This window comes from Watersipora subatra, chromosome 2 (assembly GCF_963576615.1).
Source record: "Watersipora subatra chromosome 2, tzWatSuba1.1, whole genome shotgun sequence".
NCBI classification, from domain to species: Eukaryota; Metazoa; Bryozoa; class Gymnolaemata; order Cheilostomatida; family Watersiporidae; genus Watersipora; species Watersipora subatra.
In genome coordinates this window covers 12331654-12346114 of record NC_088709.1, presented here as the reverse complement: position 1 = coordinate 12346114, position 14461 = coordinate 12331654, and the positions used below count along the sequence as shown (strand labels likewise).

The 14461-nt window shown below is 34.1% G+C and overlaps 2 protein-coding genes across 2 annotated transcripts in view; both read left to right on the top strand.

The window, feature by feature from the left end:
• LOC137387954 (polypeptide N-acetylgalactosaminyltransferase 5-like) overlaps nucleotides 1–11581 on the top strand; it is a 32752-nt gene extending 21171 nt beyond the window's left edge. The window contains exons 5-11 of the mRNA XM_068074471.1: nucleotides 1362–1526; nucleotides 2542–2741; nucleotides 4428–4621; nucleotides 6038–6161; nucleotides 6658–6786; nucleotides 7622–7855; nucleotides 11507–11581. Of these exons, the coding sequence (XP_067930572.1) occupies nucleotides 1362–1526; nucleotides 2542–2741; nucleotides 4428–4621; nucleotides 6038–6161; nucleotides 6658–6786; nucleotides 7622–7855; nucleotides 11507–11581 (1121 nt within the window). The remainder of the gene's footprint in view (nucleotides 1–1361; nucleotides 1527–2541; nucleotides 2742–4427; nucleotides 4622–6037; nucleotides 6162–6657; nucleotides 6787–7621; nucleotides 7856–11506) is intronic.
• Nucleotides 11582–12444: 863 nt separating this feature from the next.
• The window catches only part of LOC137387953 (polypeptide N-acetylgalactosaminyltransferase 5-like), a 31282-nt gene continuing 29265 nt past the window's right edge, over nucleotides 12445–14461 (top strand). Inside the window, exons 1-2 of the mRNA XM_068074470.1 lie at nucleotides 12445–12572; nucleotides 13531–13607. Coding sequence (XP_067930571.1) covers nucleotides 12445–12572; nucleotides 13531–13607 — 205 coding nt within the window. The remainder of the gene's footprint in view (nucleotides 12573–13530; nucleotides 13608–14461) is intronic.

The following is a 14461-nucleotide window of genomic DNA, read 5'->3' as shown; positions in this document are numbered from 1 at the left end:
CAACAGTATTAACCATATCAACAGTATTAACCATATCAGCAGTATTAACCATCTCAGCAGTATTAACCATATTGGCAGCATTAACCATATCAGCAGTATTAACCATATCAACAGTATTAACCATATTGGCAGTATTAACCATATCAACAGTATTAACCATATCAGCAGTATTAACCATATCAACAGTATTAACCATATTGGCAGTATTAACCATATCAGCAGTATTAACCATATCAACAGTATTAACCATATCAGCAGTATTAACCATATCAACAGTATTAACCATATTGGCAGCATTAACCATATCAACAGTATTAACCATATCAACAGTATTAACCATATCAGCAGTATTAACCATATCAACAGTATTAACCATCTCAGCAGTATTAACCATATTGGCAGCATTAACCATATCAACAGTATTAACCATATCAACAGTATTAACCATATCAACAGTATTAACCATATCAACAGTATTAACCATATCAACAGTATTAACCATATCAACAGTATTAACCATATCAACAGTATTAACCATATCAACAGCATTAACCATATCAGCAGTATTAACCATATCAACAGTATTAACCATATTGGCAGTATTAACCATATCAACAGTATTAACCATATTGGCAGTATTAACCATATTGGCAGCATTAACCATATCAACAGTATTAACCATATCAGCAGTACTAACTATATCAACAGTATTAACCATATCAACAGTATTAACCATATTGGCAGTATTAACCATATCGGTAGCATTAATCATACCCGCAGTATTAACCATGTCAGTAGCATGAACTACATTGACGGCGTGTTAAAATATTCTTATCAAGTTATATAAGGTAAAGGTTACAAAATGCCTTTGGTCATTATTCATTGGCAATGTGCCAGGCTAATGGCAAGTGGCAGGCAACTACATTACCTGCCACTTTTATAAGCTGTTTTTAACACCCATGCAAAGCCTGGCATCTGGCTAATCAAGTTATAAAATGTAAGTGATAGAAAATGCCATTAAGATCGACTAGTCTGGTTTTGCTTTATTGAAGTTGCCATTCCTGTCAGATAGCCCAATTACTAAAAGTCGATGTTGTTCACTTTTTAAAACTTGATTTGCCTCATATTATGTATAGCATATTTAAAGTATAATATATTTAAATCATATTATTAAGCTTATTTAAGAAGAGTGTTCACATAGCAATGATTTGCAAGCAATTACACAGCTAGCACCTCAAACATCTCAAACTTCATGTCTAAAATTAATTTTTGTACAACCATTAAACAACATTTGAACAACCATTTGAACAGCTTTATTTGATTTTAACAATAACTGTTTATTTTTCATTAACTGTTTGTAGCCCATTTGGGTGAGCAACTCCAAAATTACATGGACAAGCTAAGTATAGTGCAAATAATCAGAATGAAGAAGCGGGAAGGTCTAATCAGATCTAGGCTGGCTGGTGCCAAGGCAGCATCTGGTGCCGTGCTGACTTTCTTAGACTCACACATCGAGTGTACTGAAGGTATGTGGGGGTGTGAACTTTATACAGTTTTATCCACTAGCATAGGTAGTATATCGACTTTCCTTTTGAGAAAATTGAGAAGTATATCAGCTTTTGGTTTTTTATACAGTTTATATTGACTTATAAGTTAAGTGAATAGAATATAGGTCAAATGTAAATGCCATTTTAAGCCTTTTGGTATAATCTATCCCTGTTGTCTTTCTTTTGAAACTTTATCCATTTTTTTCTGGAACTTACCTATGAATTATGCTGTCTTCATCAATAAAATTATGAATGTTTTGCTCTGCAACCACTGCAACACAATTTGTAAATAATTCATAAAAGACAGCTAACAGATTCTGTTACGAAATTTTGATGACTTATGTATACCTGATTATATATATATTATTATATTGGCAATAATTTCATTTTAAATAGGAATGTTTTAAAATTATGTTATACAATTATAACAAAACAAATAAAAAGAAAGGAAGGACAACAGTAAGCAGTAAAATCAAATAAATGGGTTTAACAAATAAAGTTTAAAATACTTTTCTCTGCTGAGAAAGCGGATAATTTGTTAAAGTAGATGGCAATGAAATTTTCAAAATAATTGTTAGATTTTGTATGCAATTAATTTATGTTACTTGAATTAAATGAGTTGAAAACCTGAAACCGTCGTATAAAAATGAGGACACAAGCCATGAAAGATATTGATACCTTTAATTGGCGTAGAACCACTTCTATTAAAGTAATGTAAAAATGACTTCTCCCTGTTCAGTCATAAAATAGTAAATGTCCCAAACTTGGGAAATTATTTTAGCACTCCTCATTTCAGGACTTTATTATCTAATTTTATTGAGCCACCTCATACTTTTTGGCAAAAAATTAACCTTTAAATTTCTTAATCACCATAAAAAATTTGCCAGTTTTCTTGAACAAAACCTTTGTATTTAAAGCATCCTACAGCAAACTATTTGTTTTTTGACACAATGTGATACATCCAAAGCAGCTCAGCATTTCCTTTGTCTTTCAGGGTGGTTGGAGCCTCTGCTAGATGAGATTCGGATCAACAGAACAACAGTTGTAACTCCAGACATTAATACAATTGACAACATGACTCTAGAATACAAAGCAACTAGTGGAAGTGACATTTATGTCGGGGGCTTCGATTGGAATTTACATTTCATTTGGTATATTCCACCAAAAAATGAGAAGAATCTAAGAAAAAATAAGGTAATAGATAATGTAAAATAGTTAAAAGTATTGTGCTAAAAAAGATTAGGAGATGTTAAAGATTGAACCAGGGTCTGTCTGCATGTACTAAGTTATCTTGCATCTAGACTGCCAACTGGTGATTGTATTAGAATTAAGAAACAGCGAAACAGCTCTCCTGTATATGATAACTAGCTGTGCCTCCTGGCGTTGCCCGGGTATTAAAAATCAGCTTATAAACAATGAGAAATGATGAAATTTGCCTACTACTTGCTATTAGCCTGGCACAATGCCAATGGAAAATGGTATTAAAATCAACTTATAAACAACGAGAAGTAATGAGAGTTGCCTGACATTTGCTATCAGCCTGGCACATTGCCAATAGAAAACTTCAGTAGGCTTGCTAATAAGCCCTAGGCTTCAAATGATGGTACACCATGACATTGCGACAGCGTTGTCCAGCTACAGCTATTCTAATAATAGCTATAACTGGACATACTGAAGAACAACAAAACTCCACATTTATGTATATATCCAGGCAACCAGCTGAATGATAGTTTCCGCTCTAGCCATTCATAAACTTTTGTAAACGATGAATGAAAAACAGATTATGTTATATGTATATTTGATTCATTGTAATGAGAGCTGCAATTTTAATTTTAGTTCCTTCTATTTCAAATCAGCTTAATTTGATTTTCTTTTAAAAAAGACTCACAGGCTCCTCACTATTCAAATATAACTTTTACATCAATTTTAAACTATCAGGACTGATTAAGAGCAGTATGGATGGTAAAGTTCTTTATTTTTGTGTTACTATAGTAGTTGTTTCAAATGTGCCAGTTTTTATGCAATCACAAAACTATGTATACACAATTAATGGGATGATTAATATTATGGCCAATATGGGGCTCAAATGTGGGCTCAAACCTCTGACATTCAGCTTATTACAACGACATGCTCAACAACTGTTGTAACCTCCCACCTCCCACCTCTCAAAGCATCTGAATAATTATGCAAATTAGAGAATAAAGATAGCTTTTGTGACATAAAAAGAGACGGATGGACAATGACCAACAATAATATAGTTATTGCCTAAAGAAGTAGAACTAGCTAAAACTGAGTAATTGAAATTGCAATTTTTCATATGCGTACTATTTTACACTCAGGCAGGAGTTAGTTACAACTTTATCATGATTAGCGGGTGCAAGTTTGGTTGTTGCTTTCAGTACCAGTCATTGTTATATCTAATGACTATACTAATGTACATTATACTGTTTCAGCGTATGTTAGTATACATGTTGTCACTACATACGTATGATGGTATATCACATTGGCTACAATCTTGGGCTTAGATCAAAGGTACTCAGGGCAAACTCAGATGCTAAATCTAACATAAAATAACATTTCTTACAAAACCAGTTGCAAACTTAAAACAGAAATGTAAAATAGTTACAACTTTGATTGGTATTAGCTACTACAGAGAACTAGAAAAAACATTGTGACTTCCTTCCAAATGTAAAGAAACATACCACATTTAGAAAACTGGCAAGTATATACAGAGGATTGTTTGAGACCTCATGGGTAAAAATTGAGAAATCAACTTATTAACGAAAAGAAAAATATAACTGCTCTACAAGGGAGGAAGCTTTTGAAGTTTCCAACCAGACATATATGTTTCTATGTTTGGTCATTATCTCTGTGTCCTAGGTAGCACCAGTCCATTCCCCTACAATGATTGGAGGCCTCTTCTCAATCAGCAAGGATTACTTTGTAGAGCTGGGTACTTATGATGCAGGGATGGACATTTGGGGTGGAGAGAATCTAGAGATATCATTTAGAATATGGATGTGTGGAGGTACCCTAGAAATCATCCCTTGTTCACGTGTTGGTCATATTTTCAGGTGAGATCAGGTTTTATTTAATTAACCAGCACATCAACTTAATCATACTCGTGTGTATTCAAGTTCTATAATTGCGCCTTATTCATCTTGGTTAGCTTTTTATAAAAATCTAGAAAGATCGTACAGACAACCATTTCTGCTCAAACAATTCTTTCTATTTTAATTATTAGCCAAGACTGAAGAGCATGTCCATATATTCATTATACTAAAATGTAATCACTGAACTAGTACTACTAGTCACTACTAGTCTAGTAGTGACACAGAGTTAACAGCCGAAACTAATACTGAGAATAAAATGCTTTATGTGTAATGTATTATTAATGCTCCCTGAACATAGCTTGTAATAAAACTAATAGTAGCGATAAGTACAGTTGTTTCCTTAATGCTCCCTTAACGGAGCATGGGATAAAACTAAGCCCGGTTCCCATATCAATTGCTAGACTCCGGCGGTAACATGCACAGTAAAACGCTTGCTCAGTAAGACGCTAGGCTCTGCGGGATATGTTCACATAAAGCCACATCGTTAATAATATCGTAAACATAATTGCGTAATCAAATAAAATGTTTGCTCGCCATGCCGTTCCTATAATGGTGACCTTCACCCGGACATTGCATTTCGGGAATGTTTTGCCTGCGACCATTTGCAAAATTTGAACAGCGCTAAACTATTGCGATGCCGCCGGCAACCACCGGCGGTCCTCGGCGGCCTTCGGCGCATACGTTCCCATTTCATCGCTAATAGCGACGTATATGGGAACCTGGCTTAACAGGCCTGATAAATAAATTAGCCCCCTTAATGCTCCCTGACCATAGCAAGTGATAAAATTGGCAGTGCCTATAAGTACAGTTATCCCCTTAAGGAAACAACTGTATTTATCGCTACTGTTAGTTTTACTGCTTGCTATGTTCAGGGAGCATTAAGGAGGCCACTGTATTTACCAGTACTGCCAATTGTATCACCTGCTATGGTCAGCTTTTAATTGCAAGCAAGATTTCAAGTTTTGACAGTTTCTTCCTTCTCCTCTAATTAGCTATTATTAACCCATTTGATTGGCAGTTTAAAAAATAAAAAAAGAAGATGAATTTATGAACAATTTACAATTTTACTGTCCAAAAGTATTTGCTCAAATCAGTTGCATTTCTTTTGCAATCATTTTGAAAGCTGGCTTATGATTGCTATATAACAACCAAGAAGTTGGTCACCAATATCAGTTTAAGTTAAAAGTTAATGAAAAGTTTTACTAATACCTTAATAAAGTACCAAATTTACAGAAGTGCTTTATTTCTTTATCATTATTAACACTGCAAACAACATAAGTTTTTGTATGTTAAGAAAAAAATGTTCATTACCTAATGCAAATGTCACCCATACATCCAGAAAAGGCGTCAGTATAACTTATAGACACTTAATTTTAGAACTCGGATACCATATAAGTTTGCGAAGGCAGCGAACATAATAAAAAAGAACAGCATAAGACTGGCAGAGGTCTGGCTGGATGAATACAAGAACTTCTACTATGAGCGGTTGAATCAGGACCTAGTAAGTATACATTTCAATATTACATAGATTTACCAACACTTCTCCAACTATGTTGACTTACCACTCATTAAAGTAACTTGCTACTCATGAAAGTGACTTACCACTCATGGAAATGACTTACCACTCATGAAAGTGACGTATCACTCATGAAAGTGACTTACCACTCATTAAAATGACTTACCACTCATTAAAGTGATTTACCACTCATTAAAGTGACTTATCACTCATTTAAGTGACTCACCACTCACTAAAGGGATTTACCACTCATTAAAGTGACTTACCACTCATTAAAGTGACTTACCACTCATTAAGGTGACGTTATATATATGAAGGCGGCTTACTTTTCATTACGGTGACTTGCGATTCATTAAGGTGACACAATTCCAAATGCTCACTAATTCTTTAAACACCCACTTGAATAAGACACTCTGCCACTTAGTTGCATTGGAGCAACAACTCCTTACGCATATAATGTGACCATTTTATCATATTTCAGGGAGACTATGGAGACATATCTTCAAGGATCAAGCTTAGGCAGAGATTGAAGTGTAAATCATTTGACTGGTATTTGAAAAATGTTTATCCTGAAAGGTTTATACCAAACCAAGCAATACACTCTGGCCAAGTATGTTTCATGAAATTTTATTTTATTTTTTTACCTCTAAACCCATATTATCAGGTACAATAGGCAGAGATGAGCGAGTTGGATGTTCCATAAAAATAGAACATCTACGTGTAGCTTAGAGTTTTGACAACTATAAAGGGAGTTTCAACCTGTATATTTGCCAGGTTACTTAGGTCAATTTGGAAAATATTTTATCAGAAATTACAGATATTTTTTATCATTTCATATTTTGTTTGTTGATTAGGTGATCTGGATGTTCGAATGTTCCACAGTTAAAATTTACAAAACTGTATCACAGTTAAACACAAAAAAGATGTACCCAGTTTTGTTGATTTTAATTTTAAAACATTTGGATGTCAGTTCACTTAAAACAGCAAAAAAATTTCAAACGATAGAAATATCTATACTTTCTGAAAAATCTTTTAAGATTTGGTATGAGTAACCCTTTGAAGAGGTAGTCTTATATTATTGTGTGGCTGAACAGTGGGACACTTCTGTGAATTGCTAGAAGAAACACCCGATTCACAGATTTCAAATTGGCATGCATGTTACTACATGTAAAGTTTGATGGATAACTTGTGTCACCTCTTCTTTGCTTTTCTTACCTTAGTACATTATAAATACCCTAACATCTCAATGAATAAACATATCGGCAGGTACGGAAAACAATAATATGTAGCCTACTTCTTGGGTTACACCTGTACGTACAAAATAAAGTTAACCACCGTTGCCTGTTTTTACCTGCAGGTGCAAAATAAAACTAATAACTACTGCTTAATTCAAACCTGCAGGTGCAAAATAAAGCTAATAACTACTGTCTGGTTTTTACCTGCAGATACAAAATAAGGCTAACAACTACTGCTTAGATGGACCATCCGACTACCTCTCTGATGACGTGCCTATTGGTTTTCAAAAGTGTGACAGCCTCAAAGGTAATCAGCTCTGGTTGATGAGTGAGATAGGAGAAATAAGACGAGATGAGGTCTGTCTTGACTATGCCAACAGCGGTAAAGTGAAAACATATGCTTGTCATGGTGTGAAAGGAAACCAGGAATGGCTGTATCAAAAGGTATGTCAAGGAAATGAAGGAAACTGGGGAAGGGGGGAGGGGGGGTGGTTTAATATCAATCAATTTAGGTGCTGTTCATTTACACTTTTGTAGACTCAAAACATGATGGAAATGTCTGATCATAGATGCAAACATGAAGTTTACCCAGCATGGACTAGTGTGTCACTTTGTTAGTTTCAAACATGACTGTCTCAAAGCGTTAAAAACTGAAAAATGCATTTTCATTATAAGACATTACTAAACGTGGCTGTATTTTAGATAGTACTTTTTCAGTTCTGTATTAAATTAAACAAAAATTAAAGGTTAGAGGACTTAAATGACAAAAAATGGATATGCTCTTTATAAACTATAAAACATATAGCACATATTTTACAAGAGAAGATTAGATTCACTAGGTGAACGAGTAACATTAGCGGGGCAAGTAGAATGTTTACCATAAAATGGTTACTGTAAAACCTCTATTTGAAAGCAATGGCTCTCAATTTTTCAACTCTTCTCACAGGGTGGTTTTTTATTAGAGGTAACGTTCAAATAAAGGTGGTGTTCAAATAGAGGTTTTTCGGTAAGTTTGATTTCATTAAAAAATATAGTACAAAAAATAATCAAACTATTTAACTTATAAACTAATACTATTCCAATAGCAGACCCAAAATAATTTATAAAATGAAAATTCGGATAATTTTAAGCAAAGATTCGGTGGCTATTAAAATGCCTACTGGTATTTTTTATAAATATTTCTAAAACTACCTTTTCTCTATGAAACACGTTATAAGATTATGGGCCTGATATTCAGACTGAATTGAAAACGTTTTTAGTCACCTGCTATTTAGTGTTTACTCACCTTATCTACATGTATGTTTAGTCTGACGCAACAAAAACAGCAAGTTTGAAAGGCAGTCTATGAAGTCAATTTTGGTACTGTTAGTTATTATTTTAAACAGAACTATACATTTTGCTCTGGCTGTAAAATAGTTAATATTTGAATGAAAAAACCAATCTATTTCACTTTTGATGATGCTGACTTTGTATGTTTGTCATAGAACACTTCAACTAGTAGTGGGAGTAGAAAGAATACAACTGCTTGTTGCAGTTCCGTTAAACCAGGAATCAAGCATCTGCTGCATCACCAAAGCCTTAAATATAATAAACAACTCAATAGGTGAAAAATATATTAGAGAGTGACCAACATAAATTTATTGCTAGTTAGTGACAGAAAAAAATTCCTATGAGTGAAAGCCTATAGGCACTTCAGTGAGGTTTCCAAAAAGCTTTTTGCAGTAAGTTTTCATAAGGTGATTTTACTAATGAGTCAAACAGATTCTATGCAACTCTAAAAGAACATTGGTAGTAACAGTGCTGTTAGGAGTAGTAGTAGAAATAATAGTATTATCAGTTGTTCTAGTAGTAGTGGTAGTAGTAGTAGCAGCAGTAGTGGTAGTAATAGTAATCGTAATAGTAGTAGTAATAGTAGTAGTACTATCAGCTGTAGTAGTAGTAGCAGTAGTAGTAGCAGTAGTAGTAGGAGTAGTAGTGGTGTAGCAGTAGTATGTAGTAGTAATAGTAGTAGTAGTAGTAGTGATAGTAGTAGCAGTAGTGATAGTAGTACTAGTAATAGTAGTAGAAGTAGTAGTAGCATTAGTAATAGTAGTAGTAGTTGTAGTAGCATTAGTAATAGTAGTGGTAGTGAAAGAGTAAAAGAGTAACCAAACCAGACTTTTACTTCCTCTTTTTCATTAAGATTCACTGTAACCTTTCCATAGTACTGAACGATTAGTCCATGTGGCAAGTGTACGTAGTTTTTTCTGAATGACCTTTATTTGTTTCAGAGTGGACTGATCAAGCATTGTATATCTCAGTTGTGTATAGAAGGTTCAGATGCAGGAGAACTGTTTATGAACACTTGTGATGTTAACAACCTACATCAGCTTTGGTTGTGGCCACATCGTAAAGAATATGGCAGCAAGTCATCAGCATGAATACTTGGTCATATATTTATCATACTAGTATAAGATTTGAACGGCAAGCTTGTCGTCTTAAAGCATCAAGAATAGCAGCAATCCTCTTGGCCACTGGCTTTGCAAGTAAAGATTAACTTCTTAATCTCACTGGCTACACGCCCTCTTCGCTGTTTTCCAGATAACTGGTTTTGTCTCTAGAGTAGTATTTTATTATGTTAATAGCAGAAACTCTATATCACAAGAAGCGCTGGCTCGTTCCTGTTACATAGTTGTAATTGTATTTAAAATTTTTGTGTTCAAGAACAAATTCCATTGTGAGATAGAATTTTATTTAGGTTTTTTGTAGCATTATAACCCCGTTTCGGCACTGTAACATAACTATATTTAAGTTTATTGTGCAAAATAGAAATATATAGGTCATTTGTGGGTCATAAAATTTTTAAATCATGTATTAATTAGGTCAGAGTGTAAATATATGACAAGTCTCATCAACATTCGTGTTGTTAAAGTGATTATCTGTACAGCGGATGGAACAAGCAAGGCCTAGGCCACTTCACTTACATGCGGAAATCTGAATCAGCACAAAGGTAATTGTTAGCAATCGTTACTTCTGCATCACTTGTTTGCCGGGGAGCAAATCATTTGTCAAAGAGCAGTAAATATACTGTGAAGGAAACCTGCAAGACTCGTTCAACAGCACCACATGAAAACTCTGAAGAATAACTCAGTGTGTTTGAGTTTAGTATATACTAGCCGAATGCACCGCGTTGCACTGGTGGTGAAAACAGCTTATAAACAATGGCGGGTAATGTAGCTGATATTGGCTACTTTTAGTAAGCTAGTATACATACTGCTAGAATTACTATTAAGACCTGTAAGACCAAGCTTAAGTAGCGTTGTATGTAATACAGAGCCGCTATAAGTATTTTAACCCAGATAATGACTATCTGTCCAAATAATCAATTGTATCCCTGTAGCTTAATAGGTTAGCTTAATAGGTTAGCTTAATAGGTTAGCTTAATAGGTTAGCTTAATAGGTTAGCTTAATAGGTTAGCTTAATAGGTTAGCTTAATAGGTTAGCTTAATTGGTTAGCTTAATAGGTTAGCTTAATAGGTTAGCTTAATAGGTTAGCTTAATATGTTAGCTTAATAGGTTAGCTTAATAGGTTAGCTTAATAGGTTAGCTTAATAGGTTAGCTTAATAGGTTAGCTTAATAGGTTAGCTTAATAGGTTAGCTTAATAGGTTAGCTTAATAGGTTAGCTTAATAGGTTAGCTTAATAGGTTAGCTTAATAGGTTAGCTTAATAGGTTAGCTTAATAGGTTAGCTTAATAGGTTAGCTTAATAGGTTAGCTTAATAGGTTAGCTTAATAGGTTAGCTTAATAGGTTAGCTTAATTGGTTAGCTTAATAGGTTAGCTTAATAGGTTAGCTTGTCGCCTTGTGAATGGGAGGTTCTGAGATTAAATTATCTGCTACTTGGTTTTTTTTATTGCTACATTTTAATCATTTTAACTGGACACAGGGTTTAATAAAAAGATTTAAAAAAAAACAAACACTTAGATTTATATATATAGAGTTGCTTTGTGTACATTTTATATTGTCTGGAATATAACAGCACATTATCAGGCGCATACTGCTTCTGTCTTTCCTTTTCGTCGCTCTTATATATTGTATCTGAGTTTAACTGTAGGCTCTTCCTTCTTTGTCTACGACTCAAGCTGAGCTGGACGGTTCTGAGTCACTTCAGGTCGATACGAGCTGGTGATTCATTTGAATGTACAGCTCATTACAATATTAGTACACAAATCTATGCCATAGTCAATGTCGTTAAATCGCTTGTTTTCAGGTTTATCCGCTTCAGCGATTAGACTGCTGGCGTGTTTTATAATTAAATAAGTTACTTGAAGCTACGTTGCACAGCAAATAGACTGAAATAAAGTCAAACAGTCTTTTATTTACATGGACATATAAGTCATACACAAGTCTGTGTATACACACAATTGTACTCCCTTTTCACAAATGCAAAAATTATATTGTACACAACTATAAACTAATACAATTAGTTAGTATTTTCTGAGTTATATTTTTTTTCTACAGTTGTAGTTGTCATGATTTACCGGTGAATAAAAGGATTTAAGATCGAATTAAAAATACTGAAATTAAAATAAATAAGCAGATATGTACAAAAAACATTGATTCACATCTACCATGCTCACTGAGGAGGAGATTTAATTCATTTTATTTGGAAAACATGTTAAGATAACTCCATTAAAACATGGAGATAGATTCAGATCTAAACTCAAAAATTAATGGCTAGCTTGAGGATATTAAAAGCTAAAACATCACAATTTAAGGCTAAAATATCAATACATACTTCAGTGTTAGGCCTAAATGCATTACTAATAATATCGCGACATGTTAATTTGTTGTTTTAGCTACCTTATCATGTAACTAACAGCCACATATTTACTGATAAGGCTATACTGACCGGCATCCTTTTGTAGTAAATCACTCACTGTTACAGCTACTAGGGTCATGAGCTAATAATATTAACTTGGTTGCATGTAGACAGTGTTTGGTTTTTGATTCTGTTACTTATATTCAATAAAGCTTGATATGGTTTTGAAAATGGCAAGGATAAAAACCATCCAATTCTTCATCAAGCTTATAGCTTATGCTACAATAATATGGTTTCTCATTTGTGTCATCTTTATGGGAAGTGCTAATCATGATGGTAAACCATTGGAGCTAAGAAGGTGAGTTATAAGTTGGTAATAATAATAGATGCTGACAGTGACAGCATTCTGATAATAACAACTAGCATGTAATAATTACATGAAACTGTCTGCCTATCACCTAGTAAATACTCTAACTAGACTGATCAACGTTCACAAAATCGTAATCATTTGTACAGTTATTGCTTACGTATTTGTACTAAAAGCAGAGTTTGTAGAACCCAGCTTTTCTTTTTTCATCAATTGAAGTATATGACTCTTGGCGGATATAAAATCAACTTTTAATGATTCTTATTTTGACTTATAATTGTATTACTTTTAATAATTGTTTTTATTTTAATAAGTTGTTTGCCTTTAGCGATAAAAGTTAACAGCCTTTAAACTGTTATAAAACTGATTAGGCATTTCATAGCCACATTAGTAAGTTATTGCTTTTGTGGGTAACGATCGCAACAGCCAGAGCCAGATCAGAGAGAGAAGCCGACCCCGAGGTGACCGATGCCGCAACAGGGCCAAACCTTGACTCAACAAATATTATGATCCCTAGTAATACTTCCAGTCGGCCAAGGGTTGACTGGCGAGTTGACCGTACTACCAAGGAGCAAAGCCAAACCAAGGTGAAAAGCTATTAAAGATGCAGCAGAAGCGACCAAGAGCAGAGCACCTGGAAAAATCATTATATGAAATTGATTGTATGCCTACTCTTGACTGTATTGATATATATTTAAAAATATATACATTCATTGCTTTGCACTCTAGTGATTTGTTTTCTTGTAGAGAAATTAGAGGATCTCAGTCGGGTTTTTTTAATTTCCTGTTAAAAGTTTAAATTATACAATTAGGCTGTATACTTTGTGTCTAATGAAGTCACTTGTTGTGATTTTAAGCACATTAGTATTCATTTTAATATCTGCATGAGCCACATAGAGTTTGCTATTTTCATTTCCTTGATGAGGCTAGCTTTGGATCTTGGTTTTAGGTCTGAAACTCAAACAAATCATCATGAGTTTTACAAACCAAAGCAAGTGTCAAAGATTGTAGAAGTTCCTACCTCCCTACATAAACCAAAAAAGCCAGAAGACAGTTTTTTCAAGTATGTAAACTCAAACAGTAATGTCGGACCTTTATCTCTTCTTTCCCAGATGAGTAAAGCCGTCGCTAATCCTCGTCTTCCGGGTAAGAAGTGATAGGAACTAGTCTATAATGATTCCAAAATAAAACATCAACATAACTTTTTCAAACTGATATATTGAAGCAAGACTTTTCTATCTTTCAAGTAAGCAGATGTTGATAGTCATAGTATTGTAAGCAAATCACAAAAATTTCAATGTATCAGTTTTCAGTAGAAAAAACATTTTTCTATGACAAACGATGTTCCTTCATAGGTTAACTGTACTAAACTGGGTTTACGCTAACTCCAGCAATTTGTCTTTCAAACTGTGCATACGTGATGTATACATTAGCAAAACTTTAAGAATATCATTAAATAGTGAGTCTTGTAAATTATCAGAGGTTGAAAAAGTATGTAAAGTACATGCGCGTGCGTGTGTGAGCATGAGTGTGCATGCATGTGCGTACATGTGTATTCCTGCGTGTGTGTGTGCATGCATGCGTGCGTGCGTGTGCGTATGCGTATGTGTGTGTGTTTTTATGTGGTGTGGTATGGTATTACGTGCTATGCTGTGTTGTGCAGGAGTTTGCATGCGTGTGTATGCATGTGTGACGAAATGGAATTATTTCACCAGTAAAAGTTAGAAGAGAGAGAATGACTAGTCAGAGTTACGCAGAAATAGGATTTCATTTAATGCCTTATTTATAAATTAAAATAACCAAAACCATAACAAGGTTCATACCTATCTATGACAAAAAATGTAAATGAATTAACTGAAAATGAAATACTTTACCGTTTA